This window comes from Dacryopinax primogenitus (assembly GCF_000292625.1).
Source record: "Dacryopinax primogenitus strain DJM-731 SS1 chromosome Unknown DACRYscaffold_4, whole genome shotgun sequence".
Taxonomy (NCBI): Eukaryota; Fungi; Basidiomycota; class Dacrymycetes; order Dacrymycetales; family Dacrymycetaceae; genus Dacryopinax; species Dacryopinax primogenitus.
Genome location: NW_024467201.1, coordinates 1,525,490 through 1,536,072, shown reverse-complemented (window position 1 = coordinate 1,536,072; position 10,583 = coordinate 1,525,490). Strand labels below are relative to the sequence as shown.

General features: G+C 49.1%; 3 protein-coding genes across 3 annotated transcripts; 1 reads left to right on the top strand and 2 right to left on the bottom strand.

The window, feature by feature from the left end:
• Window positions 1-542: 542 nt before the first annotated feature.
• Window positions 543-2,534, bottom strand: DACRYDRAFT_87671 (uncharacterized protein; the record flags this gene model as incomplete). Its single annotated transcript, XM_040776823.1, has 4 exons — window positions 543-597; window positions 1,789-1,855; window positions 1,877-2,155; window positions 2,297-2,534. The coding sequence occupies 4 exons, from the start codon at window positions 2,532-2,534 to the stop codon at window positions 543-545; spliced, it is 639 nt and encodes a 212-aa protein (XP_040631388.1).
• Window positions 2,535-4,334: 1,800 nt separating this feature from the next.
• On the bottom strand, window positions 4,335-6,487 carry DACRYDRAFT_14545 (uncharacterized protein; the record flags this gene model as incomplete). Its single annotated transcript, XM_040771040.1, has 11 exons — window positions 4,335-4,455; window positions 4,503-4,641; window positions 4,732-4,765; window positions 4,801-4,868; window positions 4,915-5,002; window positions 5,051-5,158; window positions 5,216-5,365; window positions 5,427-5,838; window positions 5,937-6,080; window positions 6,128-6,261; window positions 6,455-6,487. 11 exons carry the CDS (start codon window positions 6,485-6,487, stop codon window positions 4,335-4,337), a joined length of 1,431 nt encoding a protein of 476 aa, XP_040631387.1.
• A 623-nt stretch (window positions 6,488-7,110) lies between these two features.
• DACRYDRAFT_114809 (acid protease) lies at window positions 7,111-9,300 on the top strand (the record flags this gene model as incomplete). Its single annotated transcript, XM_040769880.1, has 3 exons — window positions 7,111-7,342; window positions 7,390-7,809; window positions 7,858-9,300. The coding sequence occupies 3 exons, from the start codon at window positions 7,111-7,113 to the stop codon at window positions 9,186-9,188; spliced, it is 1,983 nt and encodes a 660-aa protein (XP_040631386.1). The 3' UTR covers window positions 9,189-9,300.
• Between the last annotated feature and the right edge of the window lie 1,283 nt (window positions 9,301-10,583).

Below are 10,583 nucleotides of genomic sequence, written 5' to 3'. Positions count from 1 at the left end.
GGGAAGAGGAGGAAACAGTTGCAGATGGGGTGTTAGGACAACACAGGCTGACTAAGTCTGCTCACCTAAGAGTGCCAAGAGTCTAAGCAGGCAACAAGGAAGTGGAGTAGACCTGATGACTAAGACCTATCTACAGTATAGGTACCTGTGGATGATCCTAAGAGACCAAGTCTGAAGAGACAGTCCCCAGGCAGAGTAGGCCTTATATTTATACCTCTGTGGTGGAACCTGCTAGAACATCTTGCTTACTCAGCCTAGTCAGGTGATCAGGTCATATGACCAAGGATGAGGTCATATGAGGTCATGCACAGCCATGCACAGCAGGTCACCTGACCATCCAATCCTTCCAGCAGGTTCCAGCACATGCCAAGGTATACCAGCTACTTCCATGTCATAAAGGCTTAGTCATGTCTCTTGACCAAGCAATGGGCTGGTGCCCTGACACCTATCCTGACCTTGCCAACTACACTGAGCCACCATCCCAACAATCCGAAGGGACCACCCAGAGCACCCTTGTGTTGTCCACGTCATATCCCTCAGTGTTACCCAATGCATTGAACTGGGTGCACCACCTGAATGCAAATGATTCCCCTACACCTCAGCATACCCTTGCACAGCCTGCACGTCTGGCACCCATGCCATCCACCATTGGCATGAAGCAGAAGGCACAGCATACCAATGAGAACAAAATGCATGAGCCAAGGCTGCATCCCAGGTTTGAAAGGCTACAATGAGGGTGAATTGTCAAAAACATTGGACCTGGTGGAGGAACATCTTCCCATCAGGTCAGATGACTGGGATTGCATCCTTGCAGGTTTGCAGTCCTATTGGGGTGAGCAGAGGTTGGTCACCAGGACTGTGGAAAGCATCAAATGCAAATTCTTTGAGGTTAGCATGGTTCCACTATGGCTGTGCAGCCTACATTCTCACTTCTCACCAGCTTGCATGTATTCCCAAGCCAACTGGCAATGGTGAGATGCCCCAGCTTATCTATTGTGCCAAGGCAGCAGAACAAGCCAACCAGAACCAAGTCAAAATGGGTAATCTCCAAGATGACACTGCTCCACTGGACCCCAGTGATCTCAGCAATATTGAGTGGCCCCTTTCAGACCATGAGGAAGGACATCAGGCTGCGCAGTCTGCTGTTTTGACACCTCAATACTCCAGCAATGGAATGAACATGCCCAGCACCACAAGTGAGGTGCTCATCAAGCAATGACAACTTGTGAAAGGCCTTCCCAAGTCTCAATTGGAAAACCATCCAGGACTGCTTGGCAATGTTCAACTGGCATTTGACCCACAGGTGCAAGCTGAGCATGCCATCTTTCAAAGTGAGATCACTTCTCTCCAGGCACAGCTCCAGGACAAGCAGCAAGAACTTGTCAATGTATTGTGCAACAAAGACAAGATTATCAAAGGGCTTTGAGTGCAACTTCTGGAGGATGCACAATCACATCTTGATGCTGCCAAGGTGAGGCTCAAGTACCAAGATCAGATGTGCATGATAATGATGGGTATGGGTAATGCCAGTGGGTGGATGGCACAAGGTAGGAATGGGTTTGTGCATGCTGAGGATGTGCACTCTCAACATGGCACAGCCTGATATCATGTCTCATTCATAGTTAGTCACTGCATTCCACAATATAATAAAATTGTGCCACATGGTCTGCCTTTTGAATGTCAGGGAAACACATCTCCTTCAGCTTACTCCACACCCATCTCTGCTACTCTGTCTCCATCCAAATCAGTTCATACACAGTTCTCAACTGATTGACACTGACCATGCACACTCTGATTTGGTGCAGGCAGAAGATAGTCTCAAGCAGGCTGTGCCAAGCCTGTGCATTGTTTGATTCTAAGGGTAGTCATAGGCAACCAAATGAGCCCTGGATTGAATGCATTCCCCATTCTGCCGATTGGCAGTATGACACAAGCTGTTCGATGAATTTGAGGTTTGCCATGGTTGTGCATGACCCACTTTTCAGTGGGGTCATGATCTTGGTGCGCAGGCTGCTCCGGTTATGTGGGAAAGCAGTATCAGCAGCCAGGAAAAATCCTTCTGGTGTGTTGGTCTTGAGCTGTTCATATATGGCAGAAGAAACTCTTGCATCATGCCAGCTTCCAGGGGCATTGATCACTGCATGAATGAGCTCTCCTGTAGAAGATCAGCAAACTGCCAGGCTAGGCTGCGCAGCCTGCTACATTCACATACCTCAGGCAGCAAAGACTAATACATTACTGGTGAAATGGCCATGCAGCCACCTGGTGTACTGCACATTTTGCCATCAGTCATCACTAGATGTTGCAGTAGGCAGGTTGAGGCCATCCATTGACCCAAAAGCCCCTTTGAGCAGTGGGTGCCTTGCTGTCACAAGATCAGAAAGCTTCTCAAACTCTTCCCCCTTTGGCCAGGCTATTTGACCTTCTGGGATGGTGCAGAGGATGCACAGCATCATACCCAGTGCAAACTCCTGATATTGAGTGATGCAGGAGGGTACCAAGGCAAAGATCTGGGCAAGCAATTTGTCACTCATTGTTGGATTGAGCCAATACAGGAGGAGGCTGAGAGCACCAGCTGCATTGAGTGATTGAACATGCAGTATTGCCTCTCCAGATGGAGCCACATCAGATCAGGGTATAGGCTGTGTATTCCATTGGGTTTCAAAGCCAGCTTTCAGGAGATATTCAAAGGTTCCCACATCAACACCCATTGTCATGATATATGCTTGATCCTCCTTTGCACTGCACACCCTTGTCCATGGTGTGTCACCGCATTGTGAGGGCACACCACAATAACGAGGCTGCCAGGGGTAGATGAGTATAGCAGAGTATATCAAGAGTGTAGCTGAGTATGGCAGGAGGGTGGGATAGTGGAGGTAACTGGTTTATTTGACTGAGTGCCTGAGTTCCTTATGGTGGGGGATTCCTCAGAGACCATATCTGAGGAGAAAGAGGCCCTAAAGGCTCCATATAAATACTCCCGTGGCATAAGGCCAATGAGTCTTAGTAGGAACAGCTGCCTAGAAGTAAGCATGGGTACAGGCATTGTGGAGCACCATGGAACAGAGGTAGGAAAAGCCAGAGGTGGTAGGAACCACCATGGAACAGCATGGAATGCACAGCCACAAAGCTGTGCATGGTGGAAATCCACACAGCACCCATGCCACAACCCATGATGTGACCCTGCACAGGCCTCATGGATCACTTTGAGAAGGCCTGGAAATGAGGAGAAGCAGGGATAGAACATGTGATAAGGGGTACAAGACCCCAAAACAATGTCTTCCCTGACATGCATGGACAAGGCATCAGGCTGTGCCTGGTAAGATATGCTCATCAGGGTGCTCATCTTGCCACATTGTGCTCATTGGCTAGCTGCCACGTGAGGAGGAGAAAGGCTGTGTGCTGTCATTTGTTGAGTTGTTCTTGAAGAGAACTGGATGTATTTGTGTTCTGTTCCCTTTGATGACATGATTGGTTTGCACAGGCTGTCTCAGATTTGAAAGTAGAGGACATGCAAGCTGACGTGGGTGTCCTGGAGGTCAAGAACACTTTTGCAGATGAAACCCCTAAAAACATCTTTTCTCTATGTGGTTTTTTGTTGAACTTCTTTGTTGAGTCAGACAGGCTGCGCAGCCTAGCTGACTCCTGCATTGTAATGTACACGGATTGCTATCTACTGTATGTATGGGCATGTAAATAGGCAGTGCTGCTGCCAGGGGGATCTACTTGTCTTTGTCAATATTGTATGTGTGCCCAATCTTCCAAGTCTCCATTACAATCCACTGTTTCCATCCTTTCCAGCACCCACTGCCTCTTGTTGATGCCTGAACAGTAAAGATGTAGTGAGCCTCAGCAGCCTGAGCCAGGTTGCAAGCATGTATGGGCTGGTAACCCCTCTGAAGGGAGCTTCAGTGAGGCTGTGCCAACTGATGTGCATGTGCAGACTTATGCGTCTGTGTACAACATGCTCATGACTTTTGCATTGATATTTAGCATGGCAGTTGTGGCAGTATCAAATGCAATTGCACATTGTGTTCACCCTTCAGTGTCCACAATATTGAAGTACAAACAGTACCTAAAGGCTGCGTGTCAACTCAACACACACTGATGAATAAAATACTTACTTAGCTACTGGGGCCATATAGTTCTGATCACAGGTCACACAGTCAAACATCCCATTTGCACCTTCAGCAGGTATAATACTCTTCATGTTGCAATGGGGCATGGCACAGCCTGCATAAGTAATGCTCTTCTGCTGGTCAATCTCAATTTGGCCCTGAATCTGGAATGTGGAAGGGATCTCTCCCTTATCCAGGTGCTGAGTACAGACCTGATCAATTGTAAGAAGAGAGGGAAGAGTGATCTGTTGGCAAGTTGCAAGAGAGGCTGCGCCGTCTGCACTGCAGGCAACACTCAAGAGGTGCCACTGTAGGATCTTCCTTCGCAAAGTCCCACCTACAGCTCATGAGGATGCACAGCGTGGTTATGGATATAAAACTTACCAGGTGACCATAGAAGTGTACCCCAGAATGCTTGCAGGGTTCCACACAATCTTCATGTAGTCAGACACTGTTTTGAGGGAAAGGCCATGATGCTTGTTGATGCATACGTTCTTGAGAAGGGCCAGCTTGCCATCTTTCCCTTTAAACTAGGCCTAGTACTCATTGAACGCAACCAAACAAATACAGCAACCAGTGTGGTCCAGGAGCCACATGTCTATGTGCATTGTACATGCACCAGCAGCATATCCCTGCTTTTGGTGAGCCTGCACAGCCTGTAGTAGTAATACAAACAACTCACATAGCTTGCATGCCTTGGTGCCTTCCCATGCATGATGTTGCTAGTGTTGGCAATGATGCAGGGCATGTCTGTGTCAGCTAAGTCTCAGGCTGCGCCTCACTGCCTGTTACTCACCAATACACTTCTTATCTGGTAGCTCAGGGATTTGGACAATTTGGCATATGTTGAAGTGATATTCCAGTATTGTCCCATTGTCAGGAACCTGATAAGAATGTCAGACAGGAAAAGAGCAACAGTGCAGCCTACTAACCTCAGTGATATCACTTTGCTGCTGGTGGAAGTTGAGCTGGGACCTGTGGAACAAATGGCAGTACTCTTGAACTGCTGCAATTGCATTGAGATTGAATATTGTATATACCTGATGTAGATTATTGTCAGATTAAGTACATGGAAGGATGCACAGACTGAAGCTCACCTTACCCACCTCAACATCAGCAAATTTGGCATGGACAGCACAGCACACAACAAGGTTGATCTCACCTGTCAAATCATGGTAGAGAATGTCGATTGTTCCCTTGTCCTTGCTCCATAGTCTTGTGATCCTGATGGTGACATTGAGGCTGCACTAATAAATGGATGGACAGAGAGGACAACCTAAACATGTACCCAGCTTGGTACATACAAACTGTTTGAATGGGGCCAATGAACAGTGCTGTACCCAGTGCAGGGGGTACAACTGGCAGAGGTGCAGGCTGTGCCATGATCCCAGGGACATGGGTAGGGTGCCACGCATAATAACACAGGGCAATACAATCCAGGCTTGCATCAATCAGGAGGAGATGGTCAACCTGGGTGGGAACAGGCACTGGGGGTGGGGGAACAACTGGAAGCATGGGAGTGATAAGGTCTGGGGGCACTACCCCCCTGCCAATCATGGTGACTTGCATTGTCAGGGGAGGGGGGGCAGACTGTGGAACTTGGGGCCAGACATAGTGGAATTCATACAGGGCAGTTGCATAGCCCAGAGAATGGTGGTATGCCTGCCAGTCAGAGACAATGTTTGACCAATGAGGGAAAGCAAGAGGTATTGAGATCCAACTGGACCAAGTTGTGTACAGCTTGAAGTTCACAATCAAGGCAATGCTGGCACAGGGTTAGAACAAGTTCAGGCTGTGCAGTTTGAACAAGGGGCACACCAGTTCCTGGGACCCATGAGCCTCTCATATGATGTCAAAGTGATCATGTCGTACACCTCAATCTCCTGATTGTGCAGCCTGGGCACAACAGTGGTGTGCAGCACCACCTTCGTCACAAAGGATGTGCCATCCAATAATGTTAGACTATTAAAAGGTTAGTTTCAGCACAGCCTGGAGGAAACACTACTGACATGAAGTAAGGCAGGTCGAACACCTCACTGTCTGCATTGAGCTCCTCACTACACTCGAGCAGCTGGAGGATGACAGGGCTGCTGTCAGAGGCCAGAGATGCAGTCACCATCTCCTCAATACAACTGGTAGAGAGCTGTGGAACAGCCATATGTGAAGTTAATCAAGAGAGAAGAGAGAGAAGAGAGAGATGGATGTTGTGAAGAGAGAAGCATACATTAAGACGTGCCTGCGGAAGCAAAGGGCACGCGTTGAGCATGCGTCTCGCCCAAATCTATGAATCTGTGCGGAGTTAGTGCGCACCCTGCGGGAAAGGGGGGTCCGCACACCATGTGATTTCGACCCCTCGAAAGTGCTTCCATTTTGGGGTTCTACGTATCTCGGGGCTACGGGATGTCATCCATTAACTACGTTACATCAAGAGCCTTTTCGGACCCTAGGCCTAGTGAATGTGGTGTGATGCTTTCGTTTCAGGGTTTTCAATCTATTTAGTCCATAATCTTAGCCCATACACCGGGATCAACCAGCTACCCTGTCCTCGACTGTTTCACCTTATTCCTGTAACCTTGGTACGGCTAATTCGACACGAAAATGCATCCGTTTTGGATGCATACAAGCCTCGCTTACAAAGATCCGGAATCTGTCAAATTAAACCAGACCGAGCCTCAGGACTGCGCGGAGCGCCTATCTATAAAATTAACCTACGATTTGCGGTGCGGTCCTGAAACCCGGATGTACTCCCGCCTTCCTCCAATATTAATGTCTGCGCTGGTCTGCATCTGCTCTTATGGCAAGGATGTCAGAGAACAATATAACGACCTCCTGTCCGGGTCGGGCAATATAGCGATCTCCTGTCCGGGTCGGGCACAATACCGCTGACTGAGACTGGCGTACATGCTCCGCCGTGTGTATAAGATGCTCTGGACAGCTATCGGTCTACTGTCTTCAGACGTGTTTCCCTTTCGACAACGCTCAGTCAACCCCAATGCACTCCTTTAGCTTAGTATCTCTTTTCAACAGACTGGCTGTGCTCAGCGCAACAGCAGTTCTCTTCGCTCATTGCACCCACGCTCTCACGGTCTTTTCGACGGATCCGAATATCACGTACTCCCCGAGTTCGTCCTGGGACCTCCTCACCACACCAGGCTCGACTGGCACCGGGTCATCCTTTCTTCTCGGACCTCACAACAATGGCAGTATAACGTTCACGTTCCCTCGTATGCCAGATTCATTCGCATTTAAATTCAGCTGATAGAGTACACAGAGCCATCCACGACTTTCCAATGGTGGGGCTATCAGCGGTCCGATGGAGGCGTGGCTCAAATATGTATTGATGGCGGTGCATGCCAGGACTACTCGTTCTCCAACGCCTCTACTAACGGCTCTGAAAACCCTCGCCTGCTCGCGAACATTACTGGGCTGTCGAACAGCATCCACACGATTGTAATGACAAACGTTGAAGATCCATCGGTGAAGGCGTTCGGCCAGATGACAGTTGATCGGTTTGTCTTGGACGGTAACGACCCCTCCGGGGGTAGCTACATCGTCTTCTCGACAGATTCAGAAGTCAATTACTCACCGTCTTCGAATTGGACTCTCTTGGCTGCGCCAGGCTCTGCTGGCTGTGGTTCCGAATTTCTTCTTGGTGATCGTGACAATGGAGTTGTCACAGTCACATTCCCTTGTTCGTTTTTCATCTCATCCTCCTGTCTCATATTTATATTGGGCTCAGATCCGTTCACGGCGCTGCAATGGTGGGGGTACCAACGTTCCGATGGCGGCTTGGCACAGCTCTGCATCGACAGTCTACCTTGCAGCCAGTTTTCCTACAACAATGCCTCTACGAACGGCACTGAAAATCCTCGTCTTCTGGCGAACATCACCGGACTTTCCAACGGAATCCACACCCTGACGATTACCAATGTAGAGGACCCGTCTGTCAAGGCATTCGGACAGTTGAATGTCGATCGATTTGTCCTCAGCGGCAGCATTCCCGCTCCCACGTTTCCATCCAATACCTTCATCTCATCGGTACCTCTTGGTTTTGCCTATCATGCGCCGATGATTCTGGGCGGCAACACGCCTGCACTGAATGTGCTGCTCGCCACTACTTCAACGAACGATTGGGTCGTATCAGACCTGTGCAACTCGGACAGCTGCGCTGGACATAATAAATACGTCCCTGGGCCTGGATCCCAAAATTCCAGCATCCAGGACGCCGTCGTATTTAACAACAACGCCCCGGAAAATAGTACTCTAGTTTCATGGCGGGTGACTGATAGCCTGACCTGGGGTAATATCACCACCGCGAACACGACCTTGGGTGCTGCCACCGAAATCCCAACAGGAGAGAGTCTCGATGGAAACTTCGGCATGGCGAAGTCTGCATATGCCAAGTGCGGGGCTGGTAACTACAACAACTTCTTGGAGAACATGTTTATGCAAGGAGATATCGTCAACGCCGTCATGGCATTCTACCAACTAGACGGCTCAGAGGGAGTTCCAACTGGTGTCTCATCGCAAGGATCAATTGGTGGCCTCGATGCAAATAAGTTCACGGGCGAGGTCGACTGGATTCAGATGGATCCACAAGGACAATGGCAAAGTCCCGCATCCCAACGTGTCGTTCAAGCATCTTCATCTTCCAGTGCAATTGATGCGACCGATCTATTCAGTCATCCCGTCGTCACCTTCGACACCGCCTATGGGGCCCTCCTCGACCTTCCCCACGATGACTGGCTCACACTCATGTCCCTGGTCGGTGCGCAAGGCCCCGACAGTAATGGGAACTTCCTGATCCCCTGCAATTCGACTATGACGTTGAATTTCTACGGTTCACAGAACCGCAACTACACGTTTGATCTCGCCAACACGTCAAGCGACAACGGGAACGGCTTCTGCAACCCATTGGCGAGTGACGCAGGATCTATGCCTACCTGGCTCGCCGGAACGCAATTCCTCGACAAGTACTATATGGCTTTCCACTACACCGCGAACATGATGGGCTTTGCAGAGCGCAATTTGGGCGCGAGTGCGGCGGAAAGCACTCCATTCATTAGTTAAAATGTGCATCCGTCGAGCGTGGGCTCCGGATTGTCAGCTTCGGCACAGGCCTGTCATCCTGACATTCTTCTGTATATTTCATTTAACATTTGGATATTTATGAGACGATTTTTTGGACAAAACTCTTTGTGCGAATGTCTGAGTTAGTTGATGTTGTCGAATGAGAAGCCCTTCCACTCACCTAGCATCCCTTACACTGTTTTTTTGCGGTGTTCCTCTCGTTTTGCACTGCTGCCCTGCGCCGTCCATCGCAATCGCACCAAAGATCATGGGGTCCCTGGATATCGATGTGTCACTGTGTTTGCAGTTTTGCACTGACGTGCTTGTATAATGCCCCCCTTGCTTCTTCACTGCTTGAACAGCTCGTTTCTTCGCTCTCCTCCAATGAGCAGTCATATTTCCTGTATATAAAGCATTGGCACCAATCAATGCATTCATTAAGAGGAGTGGCGGAACGCTGCGTCTTCAGAGTGCGCCCACCAGTGCAAAAATGGTAGTCGGGGACCCGGGTGATTCCCCTGCATTCTCAGTGCGGCAGCAGAGCATTTTATGTGGGACGCCTTGTCCTTTAGGGCGCGTTTAAGAGTGAGCAAATGGGACAAAACTCAGCCTCACGGAGCCAGAATCATCTGGTACCCATACCAACTGAGGTATACTGCAGTTCTGCATGGTTTGGTAGTCCCTGCAGCAGTATGATCTGGTATTTGTTGTATCTGACATGGTATTACTTGGTATTACATAGTATCATCTCAGTACGCAATCCAATACCAATTGATACTGAACTATACTGTCTCATACAAATTGTTCTGGTATTCCGGTATTGGTACAGTGTTTGTATCCATTCTGTGGAGACCCTGTATTACTCCTTGTAGTCACAGCACCATATTTCTCAAATGTCCATTCTTCCTGCTCACCTAAGTCCTCACTCAGGGTCTACATCAGCTCCTGGTGTTCTCTTCTGAACCCAATCCACCTATGTAATCTGTTAGGGCAACACAGGCTGACTAAGTCTGCTCACCTAAGAGTGCCAAGAGTCTAAGCAGGCAACAAGGAAGTGGAGTAGACCTGATGACTAAGACCTATCTACAGTATAGGTATCTGTGGATGATCCTAAGAGACCAAGTCTGAAGAGACAGTCCCAGGCAGAGTAGGCCTTATATTTATACCTCTGTGGTGGAACCTGCTAGAACATCTTGCTTACTCAGCCTAGTCAGGTGATCAGGTCATATGACCAAGGATGAGGTCATATGAGGTCATGCACAGCCATGCACAGCAGGTCACCTGACCATCCAATCCTTCCAGCAGGTTCCAGCACATGCCAAGGTATACCAGCTACTTCCATGTCATAAAGGCTTAGTCATGTCTCTTGACCAACCAATGAGCTGGTGCCCTGAC